This window comes from Amblyomma maculatum, chromosome 2 (genome assembly GCF_055883805.1).
Source record: "Amblyomma maculatum isolate TAMU_Amacu chromosome 2, ASM5588380v1, whole genome shotgun sequence".
NCBI classification, from domain to species: Eukaryota; Metazoa; Arthropoda; class Arachnida; order Ixodida; family Ixodidae; genus Amblyomma; species Amblyomma maculatum.
Genome location: NC_139345.1, coordinates 117,667,066 through 117,692,910, shown reverse-complemented (window position 1 = coordinate 117,692,910; position 25,845 = coordinate 117,667,066). Strand labels below are relative to the sequence as shown.

General features: G+C 45.3%; 1 protein-coding gene across 1 annotated transcript in view; it reads left to right on the top strand.

The window, feature by feature from the left end:
• Positions 1–573: 573 nt before the first annotated feature.
• Positions 574–25,845, top strand: part of LOC146199664 (disintegrin and metalloproteinase domain-containing protein 10-like) — a 33,876-nt gene continuing 8,604 nt past the window's right edge. Inside the window, exons 1-5 of the mRNA XM_084592171.1 lie at positions 574–820; positions 14,350–14,494; positions 15,580–15,701; positions 20,716–20,981; positions 24,781–25,248. Coding sequence (XP_084448297.1) covers positions 574–820; positions 14,350–14,494; positions 15,580–15,701; positions 20,716–20,981; positions 24,781–25,248 — 1,248 coding nt within the window. The remainder of the gene's footprint in view (positions 821–14,349; positions 14,495–15,579; positions 15,702–20,715; positions 20,982–24,780; positions 25,249–25,845) is intronic.

Below are 25,845 nucleotides of genomic sequence, written 5' to 3'. Positions count from 1 at the left end.
GTCAAGCCTCCATGACACTATTGCGTTGTAGAATTCCTTGCCTCAGTATTCATTTAGGTAACTCTGGATTCACGCCGTCGAATCTTTGTGGTTCATGCGATGGCGTGGAAACCATAATGCATTATGTCCTAAAAGTATGCTCCGCAGAGAAGACATTATTTAGAAATTCCTCTTGCTTGCTTAGACCCGCCGTTTACAATTCCTGTACTCGTCTCGTTTGGTGTAACCGTCAAAAGGCGTGGTCTAAAACCAAGGCGTGAGTTACTCCGTAACTATAATACTGCGACTAAAAGATTAGTTTAATAGCGCTTCTCTGAATGGATTGCAATTACAAGTTTTAATTGCGTTTCAAAAGTTTTTTTCCTTTATTGACTATAATTCCTACCACTTCAAAATTTCACAAATTGTTTTAGCAAGACTAATTGCTAATTAATAAGTCTCATACAGTCCAAATCGGGGTCATGTACTCAATTCTTACTCGTGCAATCAACCCTGGCCGGTTCCCCACTGTGGGTATGTGCCATATGTACAGAGGAGAGAAGAAGATGTAGAAGAAGCATACGTACTGCAAAGATGTTGCCTTTCGATGAAGCTGCACAGGGGAAACCCAAGACAGTGCACGGCGAAGACGGAAAAGAGTTCAAAGAGTTTCACCCGGCGCCGGATCTTCATGTTAAACGGGGGACAACCAGACATGAGCACGAGAACCCCATAGGTCAAGGACAACCATTGCACCACAAGCCAATGGTCCATAAGAAACCGGATGCTCTAGATCTAGCACAGGGGCAGCCACCCACTACATATGCCCCGTATGGCCACGGTGAGTTATCTCAAGTGCAGCGTAGTACAACGGGAGGAAACAAAGCGGCATCTTTTTGGCGGCAGCCAATCGACGTCATCTTTCGAAATGTTGGGTCCCAGCCATCCGTTGTCACGTCACCTCCAGAGACCGCAGTTTCGCTGAAATCGAAACTACCGCCGAGTATCCAGCCACTAGCGGCAGCAACGAACTTGGTTCCAGAGGCCATTCATAGACAGCAGGCGACAGCAGCAAAACCGCACCACCTGTCAAAAGAAAATGTTGTAGAGATGCGACCATTGGTGTACACGACAAATTCGCAAGCCGCAGGGCACGCACGTTTAGAGGAACCAAATGATAAGCACAGACAGCATGATCACCATGGTTTCCTAACAGCAGAAACTGATGCGTACGGCGGCCGTGAGTGGGCGAAGCCCACTGCTGAACAGATGGTGCATCAAGGAACTCACGCTCTCCCACCAATGCAAGAGCATCCAATAGCGGCTTCAAGTCATCGCCAGCGCTCCGTAAAAGGTCATCATCAGGAGCATCACCACTCAAGTTCCTGGGCCATGACTAGGACTGGTGAAGATCAGCAAGACATTCACCATCATCGACACTTGGCAGGGCCGATGGACGCATGGGCAGATACCAACCTTATACCCTCGCATGTGGCAGACGCCGGCTGGAATACAACCCCATCGGAGACTCTACGATATCAGTTCATTGAGCACTACATGGGAAAGGTTGGTTCCCCGTTCCCTGGCCCGATGACTGCTACTATGTCCGCCTGCTGGCAACTGGCTGAGACCGCCTGCCTCATGTTCATGATGGTCGCTGTTGTATTCATATGTCTGGCGATCTTCTATGCAATCGGTGAATATCCCATCGAAGCTGGCAACGCCTCTTTGGATAAAACAGATATATTGTTCATTCCCACAGTAGTTGTGACGGAAAATACCGACACTGCTGACGCCGAGGACCGCTCTCTGGGGAGAACAACAGTCTTCCAGCGCTCGACCGCTGCTTTCCACCTCGAACGGGCCCTCAACAAGAGCAACGACGTGCTGCCGATATTTGTCGGTGGTTGCACTGGATGTAGAGTTGGTGTAAAGTTAATTGGGCCAGCAAGCAGCAGTGATGATGTCATGACATTTAGCAGCAGTCACGATGACCCTGTACACAGCATTGAGGTAATCTCAGCCACAAAAAATAGTCGCGATGCACTGCCGTGAATTGAATTGAAGAGGGTAAATTGACACCACGCATCGCCTTACACCCAACTACTGTCATGTGTAGACTACACGTGATGTTTTATTTTGGACATGTTTTGTTGCAGAAGCGGCATCGCTTATCAGCCTCTTGTCCAAACCTCTTTTTAAGCGAAGTATGATCGGTAGCATTTGGTACTCCCTATTTTTGTTAATGCATTTCTGTGTGTTATTTAGTATCTGTGCGCAGATAGGTTGGCACGTTTCTACTCTATATATGAACACGCCACTTTAATGTCTATTCGGTGTCCACTAACCAAAGCGTGCATGAATTATCCAAAGTACCGAATTTCTGACTTAATAATCCACATTTGGACCCCCTCTCGTATCGTTTAGACTGGAAACTATTCCAGCATCTGTACACTGATCAGTCCCGCATGATGTCGTTTGACTGGCTGAAACCAGTTTGTGTTGTGCGCTGAAAAGGACCGAATTTCGTTTATTCCCAATGTGTATTGAACAGAGTCTAGACGTCGCATTTGGCTCAGCCTTCTACGACAGTGTCGACAACTTACTTTAATAAATAGTTATCTCTTAGACTTATAATCAGTGTTCATATCATACCATCACCAAACGAACGGTCCTCCCGTTCAATACTCATGCATACAACACGACGCAACATGAGACAACTGGCTACAGTCGCTCGTCTCGCTGCGGCCTCGACACCATATTGGCATTTTTCATTCGTGATGAACCTTCTCTTGTTATCACACTCCTCATAGCTGAAGAAGCTCGCCATCTAGCCCTCATTCGAATTTTATCTATGCAAGAGCGTTCTAAGAACCGCTACGATGCGTTACACCAACAGGTTTCTTATGTTCCTGGTGACATTGTGTGGTTGTGCACACCTCTACGTAAATGATGTAAAAAAAAAGCGCGAAGGACACACGGAGAGAAAGGGTGACGTAGACGAGCGCTACGCAGACAGTAGCGCTTGTCTGCGTCGCCCTTTCTCTCCGTCTGTCCTTCGCGCTATTTTTTATATCATGAACTTTCACCAACTCGCCCAGATTTCTTCGTCAACTTTACGTAAGCGTGCTCTCCACTGCGTAACACTCCACTGGAGCGTTCGTTGTGTTAGAGTGCTCAAGCGACTTGAACTACATTATAGAATGCCTAACAGCAAGCGGTCGACGGTCACGCCAGTTCCAGGTGGTGCATGTAGCCCGCCTCAAACGGCTTCCTCCCAGACGATCTATTGAACTCGCCCGGCGGGCTTCGTCTGCGAGGAGGGAAATGTCACGCACCTTCTTACAACATCGACAGAAGAAGAGTCGGACGGTTGGCAGAGGAGAAAGAAGAGCAAGAGCAGAAGGACGTTTGTAGGTTTCATCGATGTCCTGCTTCGACTGATCCCTTTGTAAATAACCCCCCTGTACTTACTAAGTACGTATAAATATCAATTGTAGGGACTGTATCAGCCTATTGCATTTGTCATCGGTGCTTCATATGAATCTTCTGCCGATCACAGATCATTCAGTTTCCTAAATTCTGTTCAACACGAGCACACGACACAAGTTAAAGGCACGGTCTACTGACTTTTCGAATAATTTCTTCCTTGCTTCATTGGAAAACCCCATCCTCACATTAACGAATACACGGATGTGTAGCTGGGAAACCCGGCAGAACCCGCTAAAACTTTATTTTCTATATGGTTGTTTCGTTTTTTTTTTTTCAGTGGTAGTCGACGTCTGTAAACACTGACGCAATGGACTCCACATGCAGTTAGTATAATAACTCTCTGTAGCTCTATCAACATAACGGCTACCACGCCGCCTATGTCGCGTGCACTGCGTGTCAACTAATCGTAATAATAATTAATTCATAAGAAAGGAAAGGCGCGGTATCCTTCACACTTGTTGTGTGGACACCTAATCGTACCGTAAGGGAAGGGAGGTGAGGAAACTGCAAATTATCTTTCGACCTTGTCCCTTTACCTCTTCGTTCTACTTGTCTTGTTTCCACTGCTATATCGATAGCACTGTGAATATTTGACTTCTACTGAGCGCCCTGTGAGCAGTCGCGTATAGCTAAAGTCCATCCAAGGCCAGTTATAGAGGCAACCAGAAAAGAAATATAACAGAGTGAAGATGGGCGGCAATAAGAGGTTTGAGTTGGGTTTAAAGGGATCATGACTGCTAACATTTCAGCATAAACTGATTGTGCAGTCCACTTATAACGATATTGAGAAAACCTGAAAATTTGATCGTGTAACCGATTTGCGTTATATCTGGACCGGCGAAAAAAAAAAAAAAAGAAAAAAAGCACGCCCACGTATTTTTCCATGCATGTAGGCTTGCCTACTACTAGCGATGAGTAAGTCGGGTTGAACAACGCTAATCATCGTACTGAGCACTAAACACTTTATTACAGTATACATCAATAGCTATAAAATAACTTCAGCAAACTTAAAGAAGTCTGAAATTTGCGCTCGCTTGAGCAGCAGCTGAAGCTTGACAATCGCTGTGAGCATCGCTTCCAGTAGCGTGTACGCTGGCGGCAGTCCTTTTTGCGTGCACTAAACCGATTAGCGGCTGGATGAACTGAAGGACATTCCCATCCTTGATGATCGTTACAATCGTAGAGTGCGAATATCCGTATTTTTACACGAGGCTTCCAATCTTGAAATCCTGCCAAAAAATTCCGATGAATCTGCCGTTTCATCTTGTGAGCTTTCGCGCCGTCCGTCACTGTAGTCGCCGCCATCTTCCACGAACACACAATCGGTTATGGCGATGACGATACGGCCGCAGCAGCACCCTTTGGGCTGCTGCGATTGCGATTACGCTAGTGCTCATTTTCTTCTGTTTTCGCCGCATATGTCGAGTTTTCACGTCATTGTCTCCTTAATATTTTATATTTTATTGAATATTCAGTCAGATTTTCTTGGTAAATACCCATCGGGCGGCGATAAAGCTATCGTTGTATCCGATGTACCGCCGATAATCGATCGTTATATCTGGTTTATTTTTACATGGGGGAATGGAAAAAATGATAAATTTCAAGAATTTGATCGTTATAAGCCATATATCGCTATATCTGGTATTGTTATAAGTGGACTGCACTTTTACCCCACACTTTAAATTATAATTTCACTAAATTGGAGCTCTTTCGGTAGAGTAGATATTTTTAAAAGGATTTTTTTTTTATAAGTTCTAAAGCAGCTTTTTGGTCTGACAACCACTGGCCGCTGACGTCACAATGACATGTCGTCTGCTTTTCACGGCTTTCGCTTCACTCTTTCATGCACACCGTGACGCTGGTCGCGGAGAGCTTTTTTTTTCTTCAGCAAAACAATTTTATTTCCATGTTCTCTTTTTTTCTTTGTGAAGCCTTCACATACCATCGAATTATACGGCTGCAGCCACTCGTCGTCAGATCGCCTCCAATGAACATAGCTTTGGCGAAATCGAAACCAACGCCGAGCGCCCAGCCATCACTGGCGGCAGTGAACCTGCTCCTTGAGGCCGATCATTGGCAGAGCGGACAGCAACAAAATCGCGCCACCTATCAAGAGACAATGGTGTCGTGAAGTTATAACCATTTGAATACAGTACTAATCGGCTAGCGCTAGGACTTCCACTTCTGGAGGAACCAAGGAATTAGCGCAGGCAGCATTCGCACCATAATCACTTGATAGCTGAAGATAATGCACACGGCGGCCGTGAATGGGCGAAGCCCACTTCTTAACAAATCAGAATTTGCTGGGCTAGTTGGTTCATAATGCTTGTAAAGGTGGAACCAGCTGTGACAATACAGGACTAAGACAGATGATGTACATAGCGGTGTTGGCACCTCCTCTGTCTTACCCTGTGCCTGGCTTCATTGGTTCCAACATTGTGAACTTCTTAAAGGAAGGCACATGAAGCAACTCACGCGCACCCACCACTGCAATTGCATTTAAAAGCGTCTTCAGGTAATTGCCGGCACTCTGCGGAAGGACATCCCCACCAGCATCACCCTTCAAGTGCCTGAGCCACGGCTAAGCTTGGTAAACGCCAACAAGACTACTTTACTATTATCACCACGCTGCAGGACTTATTCGTGGGCTAATGCTAACCTTATAATCCCACATGTGGCGGTCGCCGGCTTGGCTCAAAGGACATGTGACACTCCATGACGAGTGTAATTGATCACTACATTGGCAAGCGCGGCCTGCCTTATGGCCAGTTGCCCGCTACTATGCCCGCTTGTTTGCGATTGGCCGAGACCGCCTGCCTCGTGTTCATTACGCTCGCTGTTATTCTTTCGTCTGGATATTTTCTACATGGCCAGTGAATACTCCACCGAAACTTGCCGTGCCTCTTTGAAGAAAACTAATATATTGCAAATGCCTAAAGCTGTTCTGACCGAAACCGTAAGAAAAACACCAGTTGTTCAGCGCTGCGCTGCTGGTTTCCGTTATGAATCTGCGCGCTGGTACCAAAAGCAACGATGTGTCGTCGAGGTTTGGCGGTGTCTGCACCGCTTGTCGAGTTGATGTAAAGGAGATCGAGCTAACAAGCATCAGTGATGCTGTCATGAAGCCCACCAGCCCTGACGATGCCTCTGTTCACAGTGCGAAAAAAAGCGCAGAGTCAAAGAACATTCGCCATGCACCACCTTGAATTGAAAAGGGGCGGGTAAACTGACATCGCGCATACTCTAAAAGAGAGAGGCTTAGAATTTGACTGCACGTGGTGATTGATTTTCGAACAACTTTTTGTCCTTGAAGCGGCGCCGCGTATAACCAGCCTTTGTTCCAGACTCCTGTGTAGAAAAGGAAAAAAAAAAAAAACTAATCGGTAATAATTGATACTTCTTATCTATTCGCTAATTTGGTATTTATGTGGAGATAATTTGTACATTTGTGCTCTATCGAAGAAAACTGATTTTACTGCCGATTTTGTATATGCTAATGAACACTACTGTGATGCATTTAAAGCAGTATATTTCCGGGTTATTAAAGAACAACACAAATTCATTCCACAAGGCGAGCATTACACTGGTCATTCGCATGAAGACTGAACTGTTTCGAGCGCTGAGAAAGTACTGAAATCTCGTTTACCCTCTAATGTACAGTGAGCAGCATCATGACTTTTTGCTTCGCTCAACCTTCCACGACGATATCGACAAAGTACATAATAAGACAATTATTTGTCAAAATGTGATGCCAATCAGTTTTAAAATATGCATTGGAGGTAGTGTCTCCGCAAATTATGTTTTTCTCACTTGTTTATTGTGAATCTTCTGCCGGTCAAAAGTCATAAGTAAATGTTTTTATAGAAGGAGGAGAAAACAAAAACTCGAGTAGATTAACTGTAAACGAAACCTGGTGTTCTACATTGCACTGGGAAAGAAGGATGAAGCGATATGAAGGTGAAGGACAAAAGGGATTAAAAGGAGGAAGTAAGCCAGCAGGAGAAAGGCGCATAGGAAAATCCCAGCCATGTCGTACGCGCCCTACACCATCAGTAAAAACACCTGGGAAGCCTTCATCGCAGATGACGGCCGCGGCCACTCTTTGAGAATCTTTATCCCCGTCAATAGGCGTGGGTCAAGATTCTCTAGCAGTGCAGGATGGCATACCGATCGCTTTTTAGCACTGTATTTGGGACGTTCACCAAAACAATATACGAAATTGTTTTCTCACTGCCGCTTTTGCCGCCCGCAGGGTCATCAGCAACGCCGATAGCAAAGGACTAGTGGGTTGTGAAGGCTACACAGCTACAGCTACCGGTGATACACCAAAATTTCAAGCATTCGATCACGAGCACCAGACATAATTTGAAGATGGTTCATGTACCAACCACGTGCACGTCTGAAATGACACAATTATAGAGGTTACTCACTTATGTGTCGCTTAATGGATGGGCGATTGTATTCCACTGACAAAACAGGAAGCTGTACTTTCGACCTTCTCCACTCCACTTTTCCTTTGCGCTCTACTTGTCTCTTTTCCGCTGCTATCTTGATAGCAGTATGAACATTTTACGGTGTGAGCCATTATGCGCCGCTCACCGTGAGCCGTCGCATGGGGAAAGTTTTTTCTTTATTCGAAGTCTTGCGATGTGGCATAGATATGGGGCTGTCTTTCACGTAGTCTATTTTAAAATAAAAAAAGACAAACGAAGTAGAATACCTTCTTCAAGAAAATAGACAATATAGAAAATAGGTAGAAAAATGATGAAGTTCGGGTCTTACGATCGAAGCGGCCAGAAAAGGAAGATAAGAGAGTGCGGATTGACGGCAATACTAGCGGGAGAAAACGGATCGAGGGACAATGTCAACAGCAGATTTACGGCGCTGCGTCAGGATCACGAGGGCTGTTATCATTGACACGAGTACCCGATCATCATCATCCTCATCAGTCCGACTCCACCATACGCAGAGTAAAGGCATATACCCCCCCCCCCCTCCCTCCCGGTGCGGTGCTGGCCGCATCAACTTCACCCCCGGATGGACGGAAAACCTTTATTGTCCGACGGATACAAGGAAGTAGCTTACAGGTCGCCCCCCACCTAGACAACGGCCGTTAGCCCTCCGAAAATTTACTAATCTGTTCGGCCCGCCTAACTTTCTTGTGCCACCTATTATGCTTCCCTATGTTTGAAATTGAAGTTGTTGCCCTTAGCGACCATCGCTTATTTTAATTTGCAATAATACCCAGTCTAATAAAATTACAGAGCCATGTCAAAAGTGAGAAAAAATATTCAGTAGTTCTGTCTTCATCACCATCAGCATCATCATCAGCCGGGCTATACCACCTGCAGGGTGAAGACGTCTCCCCATACTCCTCCAGTTAACCTAGTCCTGTGCTAGCTGCATCCACTTGACTCCTGCGAACTTCTTAACCTCATCCGCCCGACTTTCTGCCGCCCTCTGCTACGCTTTCCTTCCCTTGAAATCCGATTTGTTACTCTAAACAACCATCGGTTGTTCTTTCTACGCAATACATGTCCTGCCCATGCCCATTTCTTCTGCTTGATTCCCACTAGAATGTAATTGACTCGAGTTATCTTCTGACCCACTCGGCATGCTTCCTATCTCATAACGTTATCCCTACCATTTTATTTCCATAGCCCTCTGGGTTGTCCTCAACTTAAGTAGAACCCTTTTCGTTCGCCTTCACGTTTCAGCCCCATGGGTGAGTACAGGTAAGATTAAACTTTTACTTTCCTCTTGAGCGATACCTTTAAACTGCTAGTCATAATCTGTGAGTACTTGCCAAATTAGCTCCATCCCAATTTTTTTCTAGTTATTTCTATTTCATGGTTTGGATCTGCCGTTACTACCTGTCCTAAGCAGACATATTCGCCCACCGCTTTCAGTGCTTCGCTACCTATATTGTGAACTGCTGTTCCTTCCAGAGGCTATTGAACGTTATCTTCGTCATCTGCGTATTAATTTTCAAGCCTACCTTTTCGCTACTCCTGTCTAGGTCATCAATCATTATTTGCAGATTACGAAGGTATTCCCCTTCGACCCTTATCCCTAACTGCTCCCATTCCAAGTCTCTGAATACTTCCTCTAAGAAAACTGTGGATAGTACTGGAGACATCGTGTCTCCTTCCCTAACACCTTTCTTTATCGGAATTTTGTTACTTTCTCTATGCAGAACTATGATCGCTCTGCAGCCACTACAGATATCTTCCAGTAATTCCACGTACAGCTCGTCTCCACCCTGATTACGTAATGCCTGTATGACTGCCCAGGTTCCTACAGAGTCAAATGCTTTTTCGTTGTTAATGAACGCTATGATAAAGGCTGGTTATATTCAGAGAACTTGTCTGTCACCTGGTTGATGGTATGAATAAGATCGATAGTAGTGCATCCTTTCCGAAAACCTGCTTGATCGTCTGTTTGATTGAAGTTCAAGATTAATTGTCCTGGTTCTGTTAGCAATTACCGTAATAAACATCTTATATGTAACACATAATAAGCTGATTGGCCAGTAATTTTTCAAGTCCTTAGCATCTGCTTTTTTATGAATTAAGATAATGTTAATGTTCTTTCATGACTTGTCTTCTCTCCTAAAATCGGAATATTCTGTACTTCAGCGGTACTCTTCCGTAGTTTTGTAGTATGTTTGTGCTCCCTACTATACAGAAATAAATGTTGTTTCAAGATACACAAAAAATTTTAACAAAACATTTTCTGCAGCTTTATTTTGTTTACTAGGTTGTGTCCAGTAGATCTGGCGCGCGAAATATTGCGATACATTTTTCAAGCTCTCGCATGCCAGGAAAGGCCACACAGGAGTGTTCCTGCCCAGCAAAATATACGTGTGTTTCCTGTCTCACCTCATTATTTTTTTTTTCCTTTTATACGTCATGCATAATATTCACATTCCTGTGCCTCTGGGCAGCTGTGTGGTCGACGTTCATTTAATTTCTCGGGTGTCGGGAATAAATGCGTAATTTTTTTATCCTACTCCTCGCAGGTTTATTCTTCTTTCTATGCAGCCACAAATGCAAATAACGACTTAAACTTGACGTGAATGAGGGCTACGCCAAAAGGGTGGAAATTTGGGCTGGTTGGTGCATGATCTTTATAAGCTAATTCTTTATATAGAAGACGATACAGTACGACAGCAACAGCACGTTGGCCAAATCATTGACGTTTTCAAAGAACTAAAAGGACTGGAAATAACGAGCGAACTCCCAGAAAACAACGTTCGGCGATTCCTTGACTTGACGCTAACCTTTTTAGACAGTCATGTATGTTGACGGTACGGACCACGAAGCAAAAAGGAACTGCTTCCTTACACCTCAGCGCACTTCAATATAATCAAGCTGGGAATAGTGAAAGCAGCACTGAAAGCCGCATCGACAAGATCCTGCTACCATGATGTATAAGCTAGTTTCGACCCCCAGATTTGCCGGCTGAAAGCAGCAGGTTACTCTACGCAGCTACTGTCCAATGTCGCAGGTGTACTCCAAGAACTTAGAGGCAGGAAAAAGATCAGGGCCACATCACAAGAAAGGAAGCCGTATTCAGTAATTCCGTACATTCATGGTTTTTCACACAACTTCAAGAAGATAGGCGAAAATGTTTGCGTAAAAGTGCTGATGTCAGTACCTAACAAGTTAGAGAGCATGTGCGCCAAGGTCAACAGTGAGCGAACGGGAAGCAAGCAGTGCCAAAAGAAGCACAAGAACATGCACGTGAAATGTACTAAAAGCGTAGTCTATCAAATACCATTGTCATGCGGGCCCACCTACATCGGCCAAACAGGGCGCTATTTAAATGAACGGCTCCAAGAGCATAAAAGATCTTTGAAAGGCGCCATCAGCAGTGAACTGGCAAGACATTGCCGAGAGCATGAATGTTCTCCCCAGCTTGGCAACGCCACAATCATATCTACCTACATAGACCTGCGGACGAGAGAAATTGAAGAAGCCAGCAATATTCGACAAAATGGTGAAGAGTGCGTCAGCATCCCTTCCATAGCACTTCGCGACAGCGAAATTAATTGTCTGTGCATGAATGCATAATCTCATGCCACGTGGTTATCTTGTCTATCTCGCCTTCCCTCTTTTTCTTTCTTTTTTCTTTTTTGCACGAACGAGAGGTATTTAACCGACGAATGTGCAATAAAACATGGTTGATAGTCAGCGTCGTGTCCCTCTGTCTGCTTCGTCTCTGTTAGCGCTGTTTTTAGCCTCAGATGGCTACGCCTTCTGGATAATCAAATAATTAAGGACAAACGCTCTAAAACCTTCGTGTGCCTACCTGAGAAGCGATGCGCATGTCGAGCAACAGCTACGTGAGACCCCAATACCGCTTTCACGTGGATTCCATGACCACAGCCTAAAAAGTTGCCACGTGTCGACTCATTGTGAGGAGAAATATAGGAACGTACATGAATCGTGTGAATCTTGGGATATTTTTTTTTTTTTTTTGCACAGGAGTACTCTATCAACATGTGTAGCCCTGGTAAAGGCAACGTGTAAAGAAAACACGCATGCACACAGACGCGCCCATAAGTATGCACGCGCACACAGTGGAGATTTCAGGGGACCCTTTCATGGCTCCTGCCTAACCTGGATGATATTCTCATGAACCATTAGGGAAAGGTGAAGGTGACCTTGGACTGGTCACAACGCCAGTGTTTACGTCATTCGTCGTACAAAGGTTACGTATTCATCCAATGGTTTTTAGTAGTAGCAAAAAAATACGCCCGGAATGAACCATGACGATGTATTGTACAAGCTAGAGGTGAACAAAGAAGAAGAACTAAGTAACCATTGAGAAGGGACATCAGCATGCGGATTTTGATCCTCGCACTTTTCCTGATTTGCGCCACGGCACACGACGAAAGTAAGCATTAGAACGGTTTGTGAGATGCGCCAGATGTAGCGTGTAGGTTGTATTATACTCGTTTGAACATTTAGACGTCACGAAAACGTTACGCCCAGATAGTTGTTCTCTTTCGGTTTGGATACCAGCGCTCCAGTGCAGATTTTACCCTACGCATTTAAGTAATTTCGGCAATGAACAGTACAACCGAATATAATGTGAACGCAGTCCGTTTAGGAGTTGGTTTCGGAAAAGCCAACTGGATCCGATTTGTATCGCATGATCTTGATGAGCATATATGCTAAGTATTGAGTTTCGTGCTCCAAAGCCATTGGCATTATCCATGAAGCATGTCATTGTGAAAGGCTCCAGTAAATATTTGCCTCGTAGGTTCATTTCGTTCCCCGCTGGAGTGGCGCAGTGGTTAGGGCGCTCGACTACTGTGCCCAAGGACGCGGGATCGAATCCCGGCCTCGGCGGCCGCTTTTCAGTGGAGGCAAAAAGCTAGGCGCCCGTGTGCTGTGCGATGCAAGTGCACGTTAAAGAACCCCAGGTGGTCGAAATTTCCGGAATCCTCCACTACGGCGTCTCTCATAGCCTGAGTCGCTTTGGGACCTTAAACCCCAAAACCAAACCAAGGTTCATTTCGTTAACGTTTGTTGAATTTTGAGCACAGGGAGGTACGGAAAAAGCGCAGAAGGGGAGGGATTCAATCTCGACATTTTGGACACGTGGCCACATAAAAAGCCACCCCTGTTTAAAGGTTGCGTTGACTGTTCGCTCAAATGACAACATACAGGGTGATTTTAGAGGATAAAACATTAATTGCACCACCTATGTCACAGGGCCAGTGATAAAACAACTTAAAATGGATTGTTTCAATATTATTTATATTTTCAAAATAAAATGACTAAAGGGTAGGAAAACGAGGGCAGCAAAAAAAAAAAAAAGAGAATAACTGAGATAAGAGATACAAACGCCCACTTTCATCAACCATACCAAAGGGTATGGCCTGGACATTAGGGGCATATTTTGACTGCTTCTTCTGGGGAGGAGGGGGGGGGGGGGGATGGGGGCGGGTCTTCATTCTTTCTTCAACTGCTCCCGTATAGGCTTTTTATAAAAGAGGCTGCTCATCTCCGTTTGAGAAACCTTCGTCTCATCGGCACAAATGAGTGGTAGTCCGCGACCAAATCCTTCATTTGGTAAAATGACAGATATTCTACATTTCTGCCGAAATGATTAGTGGTTAGTGCCCTTGACTGATGATCCGAAGGAGGCGGATGCAATTTACTGACACCTTTCTATTGAGGTGAAAAGCGAGGTGCCCGTGTACTGTGCGATGTCAGTGCACGTTAGAAACCTTCAGGTGGACGAAATTTCTCTATCCTTACACAACAGCGTCCCTTATAGCCTGAGTGCCTTTGAGAAGTTAAACTCTATTAATAAAACCAATCATGCTCTACAGTTCTAACAATTAGTTTTTCTGTAGCAAAAGAGCAGTTCTGCTGTCCAAAAGCGAATCGGAAAAGGCCTGCAAAGGAATTAGAAAAATGGGATCAACTGCCGCTTCTTCATAACAACCTAATTCCAGTCTCTCATAGCAATTTTCGAAAGCACAATAAACGAGATAGCGCTGACACTAATGGCCTATAAATGGCTTGCGAAGCCCGCGCAGAATGGTCTAAACGAGAAGGTGTAATTTCCCAGCGCGTACAAAAAAAAAATACAATCACTGGTATTATTAATGTTGAAACCCCTAAGTCTTCCTGAGTAATGTTATGCAAGACTTCATAGATAATGTGAGAATTTTGTCGCATGCGCATCACTATTAAAGGTTCGTTCAGCTGTACTGCGAATATTTACAGCGCATATAAGAAGAAATTCAATCAAAGTTGTTATATTTTTTATTAAGAAAAAAACCTAACCAAGACGCGTTTTAAAGATTTAAAGTTTTAGGAAAACTGCGGAGCTTCAAGCTAATGCTCTCTTGCTCAGCCGGGCGGCTGAACATCTTCATTCGCCGGTACGAGCCGCTGTACCACCGCGCCGAGGTGGAGCATCGACGCCATACGCGGCCAAGACGTTCCATTGACATCACCGGAAGAGGCGAATTCACTGTGAAACTGCGAAGTAGCAAACGGTGAGTGCACACAGAAAGATTCATTTCAACTTTCAATCTCATATTCTTGTTGGCTCCATTGACGTCACGCAAAACCATATATTTAGCTTGAGCAGCGGTTTTAGGAACTAGCTAGTTTTTGTTTAGCCATGTTATGTAGCGTTTAAATAAGGCTTTATCAAAGCCTTCGTTCATCCGAGGCCTTATCCGTCAGCATACAAAGCGCGTGCATCTAGGAAGAGTGGGGATGCCCCCTCGAGGTTGCGTTCGGCAGTTAAGAATTTGTCAGGGGTAACCAGGAAGGCTCGTTTATTATTTTTTTTTATTTTTTGCATGATAGGGTCATAAGTCTTATTGAAGAGATAGAACCCTCAGACAATTCAGGTCCAATTTCGCTGTGAAGCCACTTGTAGTGTGGTTGCCGTTCACTAACTCTAGCGTGGCTGGTAATGCTACGAGCGAGTTAGAGAGGCTTCCTGCTTGTCTATGATTAAGCTTTGCTGCAATACGTGCTAGGCAATGTAGCCTCGGATTAGGGCTGCGAAGCCGTTACTCCACAAAGGAGCGAGCGCCGAGATCGGAATATAAAGCCGCTCTGGGGCGCGAGATCGCATAACTACATTCACAAAGCCTCCAGACGTAAATTGTTGGTAGTGTCGTGGTTGCTTACCTGCAGTACTGCTGCCTATCCTGGTCAGTACGCATCTAGTCTAAACATTCGTCATGTTGACGTGAACACAGCTCCTTGAGTCAGCCCTTCGTTATTCATTTAGCGTATATATTCTTGAGTGCTGTTTGTTTTTAGCTAGAATTCAAGGAGACGCAAATAATGGGGCGAAGGTAGGCAAACTGTAACGTCTATAAAGATCCCCAGCTACACGTGCGAACTTTGCTGCCTGCCATCAGGATCTAAAAGCGGAGTCCACGGACGGGGCGTTGGGAGAGTCACAAGGGCGATTATATTACAAATCCGACGACTATGAAGACATCTGGAGCAGTTTATGTTCGAGGATCGAAGCGAGGAGCATACATACGAGTGACAGCAACGGTTATAGAAAGACAATGGCCACGATGATTGCCTTCAACTGTCACTTTGCTGCGTACAGGGTGCTGCACCTTCGCCTTTCTGCCGACACATCCGTCTTCCACGAGGATTTGGTCGTGGAGTCCTCTACCGAAGGAATTATACGCGTCAATACGAGCCATATTTATCGTGGATCACTCGTCGGTACGTGTGCCTAACAATCGAAACCGTTCTCACCTGTTGTCACAAAGCACAGGCGTTTACAGACCAGCGCACTCGCATGAGGTGGTAACTCCGCTCAACCTTAACCGTGTGGAGTTGTTGGTTGGCCTCAGCTATGTTACATTATTTTTTTTCAGTGATGCCCATGAATCTTTATGACGTTTGCATCTGCGACATGTTAAATATTTCACTCAGCAACAACCTTTATATATTGCTTTTCATGTTTCTATTCCCTCAGGTATGACGCTCGTTTTTTTAGCCGTACCTCCAATGCGGAACGTTTCGCTTTGAAGCGTTATGCCTGAGTAAGCGCATAGTTTAAACAACAAGAGAACACAACAGCAAAAAGATTGGATTTGCTTGGTTTATGGGGTTTGAAATGCCCATTAAAATTAAAATCTACTAACTAGAGTTATAAAACGCGCGCTAGCAATATATGCCATCAATCTTCTCTCCACTAAAACATTTATAAGCTAGCTCAATAGACCTCTCCCTGTTTGCAAACAATGTGACGTCAGGGAGGCACGTGACCACCCGGCTTGGTGGGAAAAAGCGCTCCTTTCAGTCGGGTCCCCCTGCTGCAAGGACCGGCGGGAAGCTGCCCGCTGCTGTGCAGTTCTTGCTTCAAATCTTCCGATAGCCATGTTCGCGTCCGGCACAATATGAGGCACTCCTTAGTACACGCACCTATTAGCAATTTTTGCCTTGAAATAGATGACAGTATTGGCAAGCATGCATGCAATTCTTTTTGTTCAATGAACGGGCACGGCCGCTTGCGGACGACCTGAAGTCCTACCAAACGCTTGAAACATATGGGACATAAGCATGCTGAAAAACGCGTCAGTGCACGCATATTCCAAGCACCATTTTCTATTCTTTTCTTTTCAATCTTCACAAAATAGACTGTGAGCCCCACGAAGCGTAGGCAGTTATGAGCGAAAACAGCAGCTCACGCGCGAGCTTCGTGCTTGGCTGGATAATTTCCATCCTAAATACAGACGCTTTTAGTTTTTGTTAGGTTGGGCCAGACAAAGAAAAAAAAATTATTTCTTCCTAGTCGTGTAGTACTGTCACCAAAACTGCGTTACAAGGAAGCTAGCAATTCTAAAAAATGGGAGATACACGTGTCTTAGAAAACGCTGCACATAAGGGGCACGAGACGAGCGCAGGAGGAAGAAAACGAGAACACAAAACGGCTTCCAGGAATTATGGTCCGCACTTCGAACGCGCAAACGAAACCCGAGCCGAAGCTGCAGATGACCCGCTCCTGCCCGGCGAAGACCAGTGATTTGTGACGTCCATGCCGAAGCAACAGCAGACAACCTTCTCCCTCACCTACCTTTCCTACTGTCATGTTTCTCTCCTCTCCAGTGCTGTCCGACTCTTGTAAAATAAACTCAGTAACTCGGTCTCGTAACCGTCACCCAACGTGCGTGTGCCGTTCCTTTGAGGCTCCTGCGTGCACGGCCCGGCCGCCCGAACGAGTAACGCGCAGTAAAAGAGAATCGTGGTGCGACCTTGTTAGCTTCGTTCCGTGATGCTCACTGTACAGTGAAACTTTTGACTAACCTAACAAAGAAAACTAGGAACTCTACAGCAATAACACGCGAATGAGTCCCGGCTGTGGTATGGAAAGCAACAAAGCGCGATTTGTACTACAAAATACTATTCATGCAAGGCGCACACATATTCATAATGGCGCTTGAATTATTTCAGTAAATACACTTTTCGCTTGGGACACGATAGCTCTTGAACGAGCTATATAATGGTTCCGTCAAGGAATTCTGTTGTACTTCTGCGATCATGCCGCTGGCATGACCTTGGGAGCCGTTTGGTGAGAGGGCGTGCTCCTTCAACGTGGCCTACTGAACCGGAATAAATTCAGTGCCGAGGAATAATCTCTAAAAGCGCTGCAAATGACTCGAATACTCTCGAAGACAACCTCTATGAATTGCTTGCATTAGAACTTTACTCGAAATAGCATTTCAGGGGTCCTTTAAGTCTCAAAGCGACTCAGAATATGAGCCACGGCACAGTGGAAGGCTCCTGAAATTTCGACCATCTAGTGTCCTTAAACGTGCACTGATATCACACAACACACGGCGCATCCTTTTTCTCCCTTCTCGCCGCCATCCAAAAGCTACCACCACGGCTGGGATTCTATCCCTGTTTCTTCAGTACAGTAGTCGAACGCCTCAACCACTCCACCAAGGGGGCTGGGCTAAGCTCAGAAAGTGTCTCTTCAAACAACTATATATATATATATATATATATATATATATATATATATATATATATAGAACCCTGGCGCGAGAGGATCCCTTGCGCTAGGCGAGACTTCGTTCATTCTGTCACCATGTTGTGCCGTCTCTTTTCTTGTCACCCCTTAACATTTTGGTTGGAGGTGCGGCCTACGTCATCCCCATCCTCGTCTTGGAGCATCGACGCCATCTGTAAGCCGAGACCATCTACTGAGAGCCCTGGGACATGGCCGAGCAGCTCCGCCCCATCCCTCCCTGCCCAGACCCGACGAACTACCACCGCCCAGCCCCCCAAGCCCGGATCTGAAGACAAGGAGAACAAACAGACCAATCAGACCCGGGACGAAGGACCCGAAAGACCCGAAGTACCCAAAGGAACCGGACATGTACACGCAACCCCCGCCCAGCCACTCGTCGCGACCTCGAGTCATCGGTCCCATGGACTCTGGTGGCGGATGGTTGAACAGCTCCAGGGGAGGCGGATCCCCCAAGCATCATCGTGTTCATTGTCATCGTGGTGGCAAGCGTATCATTTTCTTCTATCTTTTCTGGAACGTCTACACCATCACGTCACCACTGACTTTACCGAAACGATCGGGACGATCGCTCGGTGGCCCCGTGAAGTGTTGCGAATAAGAAGATCGGCAGTAGTGCGAGAGGAGCCCTCGTGCTAGGCCAGACATAAAATCATCGTTAATTCTGTCACCATGTTGTGCGTCTCTTTGCTTGTCAGCATGTAACAATATAAACGGTTAGGTTACGGTTGGGCCTTGCGGGCTGCCGTTTCAAAGTGCAGGGTGCACGGTGCGCAGCTGTAAACCGTGTGTTGTCGCCGCGTCCTCTTCTAGCCCTTGTATAAAGTGTTGGGTCCGCGAATAAAGCCAAAACCATACTGCCCCAATCATAGCAAGTTGGAATCTTATCGATTCCTCAGAGGTCCTAGATAATGAGACGAGAAAACGCTGGGTCGAACCCGTTGACGTGCACGATACGCAGTCCCTTAAAATGAAATGACTTTGACGCAGACAAACGTAAAGCAGAGTAATAAACAATGAATAAACGAGGAAAGAAAGACAGCTCTGAAGTGTATGAAACCTCTTCGTTTGTTCATAGTGACTTGTTCGCCAGTGTCAGCGGTGATACGCGCATCTCATGGAATATTCTGGTGCTCCAAGACATCTGCCGCGTTTAACCGCTCCCTAGCTATTTCCAAGCGTTTTATTTATTCGCAAGCAAATCATCTTCCCACCCTGAAGATCACCCTGAAGAGCCTTGAGCTCTGGGACCTCCTTCGGTATGATTTATGTAACACCTGTAAACTGTCTTTTTGTTCTTCTTCAACAGTAGAAGCAGCAAGCAGAAGAAAGCAGAAGAAAGCTGGCGATGGCTAGCGAAAATACCTCTCGTCTCGGCCTCGAATTTCTGATACCCTAATCCCTGGCGTAGCAATATCTCGTCGGACACCTAGCGCCATGTAAAAGCTTTTACTAAGCGATTTCATTTAAATAATAGATCTATGTTTTTAAGAATTTGAGGAATCAAATTGGTACACAACTGTCGCTTTTCTCTGCTACTCTCCGACAACAGGTGCGAGAAGGAATGTATTGAAAATGCCCGATTTTACGATTGTTGGCGCCGTGTGCTGAGGAGCGAGGCCGCCGTGATATCAGAGCGTGGGGCCCATACACAGAGCTAAATTTGTCGACGGCCATGTATTCGGCACATGTATATTGCTACCTACGTACCTACTATCCGTCAAAGGGGTAGAGGGGGCGGGGCAGTGGAGCTAACTCTGGAGCTAAGCTACTGGTGGTACCAGTGCAAGCTATAACGCCTACAAAGCACGGCCCTGTCTAAATAATGTTACGCCCTGAAGGTGGTTTACCGACCCAAAACGGTACAGTTGAAACGTGTGCGCGAAATTCATATGCCCCAATCAATGTTTTTAGTATTTCCACTTTAGCATTCCCATCCTCAGCACAGATAGTGCTGAAGATGGAAATTCCAGTTTGGTGTCACAATTTATACTTCAAGCGACTGGGTTTACGCGCGGTAGCTTTGGGGCTATATATACGGGCGATGCGGAATTCCATCCCCTGTGCCACTGGGCATCCACTGATGATGCGATGCATGATGCAATCATGTCCCTTTGGAATGTGATATGCTTGGAAAATGGGATGTGATATGCTTGAAAACTCCACCTTGTGTACAGTAAGAGCGTTACGTACGTACGGTGCCAGTCATTGGCCTAAGCCCCTCCGCGTCACTAATATCATCAACGGTTAGATTTTCAAGCACTGATAATATTACAGCTCTGAGTGAAAAGATCAAGAAACTGTAAGCGGGTCACCCTTGGGAAGAACACGTGCAAAGCTCATGCCAACAAAGCATGGGCTGCCGGCGTATTACTACGGTCGAGCAGCGTAGTGTAGAACAGTCCCTAATATGTTCTGATAACAGGCCTCATATACAGATAGTTTTAGATCAAATTGCCTTGATTCTACTCGCTTCGGAGAATGGGTTCCTCTCAGCTGTCTACAAAGCAGCAGTGCCCGGATGCTGTGAACCAATGTTCCTGAGAACACGTTCTCTGCATGTCAAGCAGATTGTCAATTATGTATCGAGTCCCGCAGAAATTGCCAATCTCCAAATTTTCAGTTAGAAACATTAATTTAAATGTTTTCATTTAAGCATATTGAAACAAATGCTATGTTTTAAACTTTCGCTTTGCTCAGGGGAGCCTGGTAGCCACGTGTTCGGCAGTTTGCACGACGGTGTCTTCGAAGGCACCATCCAAACAAGCTCGGGTGACAGCCTCTACGTGGAGCGGGCCGCGAGGTTCTTCAACGACAGTCGGCCCTTCCACTCGGTGCTGTACTCGAGCGCCGATATCGACCTTCCCGCTCATGGTGGCGGTGTTCGGCACTGTGGCCTGCACGGTAAAACAGAGAAGTGGATGAACGATGTGCTTCGGAGATTTCGCCGCAAGCCTCAATATAAGGTGCACAAATTCCAAACGTTTTTTACGCGATGCGTTAGATGTCTTGTTCAACCTGGAGCCTCGCGTCGGTGGGGTGATAATTGCTATTTTCTGAAAGGGTATTTGACGTCACACCCCAAAGTGCATGAGGTTAGACCTTCAAGAGTAGGTTTGTGTCATGGGACGTACATCGCGTCAAAACTACATCTTTAAGGCAGGAAAGAAAATTAACTGCGCTCTAAATACAAGCGATTAATTCATGTAAAGCAAGAACCGAACTAGAATTCTGTGTAACGAAATGAAGACCTACTTCTGCGGCAGGTGGACACATACGTACACAGCAATAAATATTTCCAGTCGGGTTGCCTCTAAGAGATCTCACGCATTGGGATGCCAGCCCGTTATAGTACCAAAACTTTCTTTTTCATTTCCTCCTTGGTGTTGCATGTATATTCATGCTGACGATATGGCAAACGTCAGCTAGGGCGCTGAATGGCGCTACACAAGAAACCATGAAAGCAGAGGTAATGAGAAGTATCTGACGACTGCACTATTTTGAACGGAGCCTTTTAGTGCCTGGGAAGCACCAGTAGCAAACGTGTTAATCCTTAATAGTTATTCTCTCAAGACTCGAACATTATACGAATACCGTTCACGGCGTCTGACATCATGTAGTAAATAGTAATGAATGAACAGCTGAAAAAAAGACAAAGGCAAAAGCAGGAGGGACAACAAATTTACTCTGAGGCCGCGCTTCTCGTCTCTAACGTTTCTCGAACTGTTATTTTACTGTTACTCTTTTACAAGCTGCCAAACCATGGACACAGTTCCGAATATTAAAGGGACATATGAACTCGTACGTGTTATGAACAGCGTTGTCGCAGGTAGCCTGTAGAAGAAAGTGGAAGTTTTTCGATATCAACAAAAGCTCAATGTAGAAGAAATTCTAAATGAACAGATTTATTAGGTCCTGAAAAGAAACGTTGATGTGAAATCATCTAAGCAAGGCATATACCTTCGCAAAAAAGCAATGCGAGTTGATTCAAATATTTCGCGTTTTACTCGCAGTCGTTGCATCGTTGATAAGCAACTGCTGCTTTCGTCTTGTTTATAAAGAGTCACATGTACCACGTACAGATGCAGATTATAGAAACTGTGCTAGTGACAAACTTTGTTTTCCACACTTTTGCGCTTTTGTCAAATCGTACGATGTCTGAGAGCAACGGCAGTCAGTCTCTCGTAGCACCGCGCGCGACAACTGGACATCTTGGGACGCGTGCATTGTAATGGATGTCACTTTTTTTTTTTTTTTTTGTCGAAGCGCACATCACGCAACTAGTTGCCGACTACGGAAAACAAAATCTCCAGCATTTGTTACGCACTTGAGTGCACTTTCAAAGTAGATTCTTATTTATTTACTTGCTTCCTTACTTGCGTACTTACTGACTTTCCAAAGCAGATTCTTATTTATTTTATTTACTTCCTTACTTACGTACTTACTGACTTTACTTACTTACTTGCTTGCTTGCTTACTTGCTCGCTCGCTCGCTCACTCACTCACTCACTCACTCACTCACTCACTCACTCACTCACTCACTCACTCACTCACTCACTCACTCACTCACTCACTCACTCACTCACTCACTCACCCACTCACTCACTCACTCACTCACTCACTCACTCACTCACTCACTCACTCACTCACTCACTCACTCACTCACTCACTCACTTATTTAGTTAGTTACTTACTAACTTTCCTACGTACTCACCCACTCACTTGGTTATATACTTACACACTTACCTACTTGCTTGCTTGCTTCCTTACTAACTTACTTACTCACTTATTTACTTGCATGCTTATTTGCTTGCTTGCTTGCTTGCTTGCTTGCTTGCTTGCTTGCTTGCTTGCTTGTTTACTTACTTATTTTACTTACTCGCTCACTCACTATCAACCTCTCCTAACACTTTTACAGCTCTGGAAAAAAATATGAGTCCAACGCGTTTAAGCACAGTTACAGTCAGCGCAAAACACATATGCAAAAAAATGGTGCAACACAATTATTTCTTAATAAAATATAAATAACAACCAAATATATTTAATGATCATTGCAGTAGCGGCACGATCTTGCGCATGATATATGGAAGGGATAACTTCCACTATAACAGCTAGTATTTTATACTGAAGGGCAACAGCACAACGGTTGGTCGTTGTGGCTGGGTTTAAACTAGTTCAAACTAACTGTCTGACAAACATCACTTGAGCGAAAAAAAATATTATTCAACTGTTAAGACATTTATATAATGCTGGCATTGTTTGTTGATAAGAAACGAAACCATGGGGATTTAGTCCGAGTGCATTGTCCACCAACGGGTGGGTTCAAAATATTAAGCGCTGCGCCTTCGCGCTGTTTAAAGAGTTGCAAGGCGTGCACGAGACATGAGTTCAGCTGTTTAATCCGTACGCCGGTAGCTGGTGCAGGTAAAGCGGGTAGCTTTCCTTAGAACCCTTTCACGTGTGTTTACGAGAGCTATGGCATGTGAGGACGAGCTCCTGCTGGCGTATTCGATGACTTACCATACGACTGACATTGGTACATTGTTTTGTTTCACTGCTAGCAAGAGATATTCGTTTAAACAAAACAACCCATTTAAAGCCTTGTTAGATGCTTGTTCGACATGTGGGCTTTCCAGCTGAGGTCGGCGAGATTACTTCACCTATAGGTATTTACACTGGGTCGCTTCTTGAAGAGCAATGCCTGCGAAAGGAGATGGAAAATGAAACCAAGATTTTTTGCTTGTAACAGTCTTGTAGACTGTTTTATGAAGATTTATCACCATCTGTCAACCTTAGCATCACTTGCACTACCTTATTTAGGCATTCATTTAGGATCCTCTGTAGAGGTCAACAAACTGCAATAAATCTTATTGCGTATTTCGTATCACACGTTATTGTTGTATTAATGTTGCACTGAATTACATTTTATGTTATTTTTTGCTTGCTTCCACGACTACGCGGCAGTTTCACCAAGCCATTAAGGTTGTATATGAACCAATTCAATGAGCATTGTATACGCGTTCATATGCACAGTGCGGCTTCAGGTGGCATAAACTGCGATGCTTTGAAGCGCAACAGGACATTCATCCTGACAGGAAGTAGTGACTTGAATCCCCCATAGGTGACAAAAACATCCAGTACGTGCGAACACCATGCAATCTTGGCATATTACAGCGACGTCTGCCAATCATCTTCTGATTTCACTAGCACGAATTAAAAAAGCTATGCGGAACTTTTACCTCCACAAGCCTGCTTTCAATCCTACAGGGGACACTAAAGCTATGTGTTTTGCTTGTAGCCTGCCCGTCCTGCAGACTTTTGTCTCTAGTATTTGGACAACCGTGTGTTAGATACAATTATACGTTGCGCCCGAGAAAATGGCTGAGTAGTTTGCGATAACTTCAATAAAGAGATGAACATTCAAAACTTGTATCTCTTAATGAACTCGGTGAGAAATGTTGCTGCTTGAGTGGCGATGATTCCCTTTTCAAGTTTGGCCTAGAACGAAGCAAATCACGGTCAAGTACCATACTCACTACGTATTTGTAGAAAGGCGGAGCAAACTTTTACAGAGTACATTTCTTCGGTTGGTGTTACTGCGCCGTCCTTGACATATGCCTATTTACCCTCTTATTTAGTTCTTCTACCAACGGGAAGCATTGCACCTTCGCGATATTGTGTGTTCCACATGCATGCGCATTTGCCGAAAGTCCAATAATGCACAGCTGGCTTAATCGCCATTCTTGTGGCAATCACTGTTCGCAGGAGCATCGCGTCTCGCAAAGCCTTGTGGGACGGAGGCTTCAGGCTGTCACAGACGCGAGCGCTGATGGCGACAAGGGCGATCTGTCACGAGGAGCGTTGGACAATGACCTTGACAGCAGCGATGACGGCTCGACGCTAGGCGACGAGAGCAGCTTTGGCGAGACCAAGCACGAAGTCGCTGAACGAGGGGAACACGGCGAGTACGAGGACTCCTACGAGAGCGATGAGCCGAAGAAAAAAGGATTGCTGCGTCGCCGCACGTCGCTGTCGCGTCGCTTGTGCAACCTCGAGGTCACCGCGGACTACACGCTCTTCGAGAAAGTGCTTCAGCAGGCCAAATCTTTGACCGTCACACGTCAATTAATCGTAGACTACATTGCGACCATGGTGCAGACGGTGAATACGATTTACGGCAACACGAGCTTTGGTGGTATAGAAGACATCCACTTCGTCGTTCAGCATCTTGTCGTGAGTATTCTTCAAGCGTCCTAGTAGACAGGATGAAAGCATTACATTTCCTCGCATGTCAGTAAAATGAGTCTATAGGTTGCAGGAGATGGGCAAATGACACCACCTTTGCTGAGCGCCGGTCGTGTCGCGAGCAGCGGCCATCAGTCTTATTCGGTGCGTTGAGGTACTAAGAAAGAGAACATTTTAATAGGGTACTTCACTGCAACATCTTTCAATTTCACTACGTAAAACGGTTTCAGCGCCCAGGAACCACGGTATACGCTCAATATCCTGCGCACAACCTTTCTTCGACATAGGGTCATACAAAAGCTACGGTTTCCGTGGAGACGCGGGGTCTTTTTTTGCCTTTATGGCCGAGTGTATATGACTCACAGGAGAGGGCTCACTACATAGTCTTGTTTTGCAAACAGCGCATCAAGAGATTCAGTGTAATCAGCCCATATCAGGTGTTGGTCCACAATCCATGCGGGCGGCAAGAGGCCAATATTTTTCGATCTTTCCTTTCAGCGCGTACATTTCGCTTGGTTAAAAGAGTATCGTTAGGCTTTGAGAAAATACACTATTTGTCGCTTAAAATTTCGACAGCTGCTGATA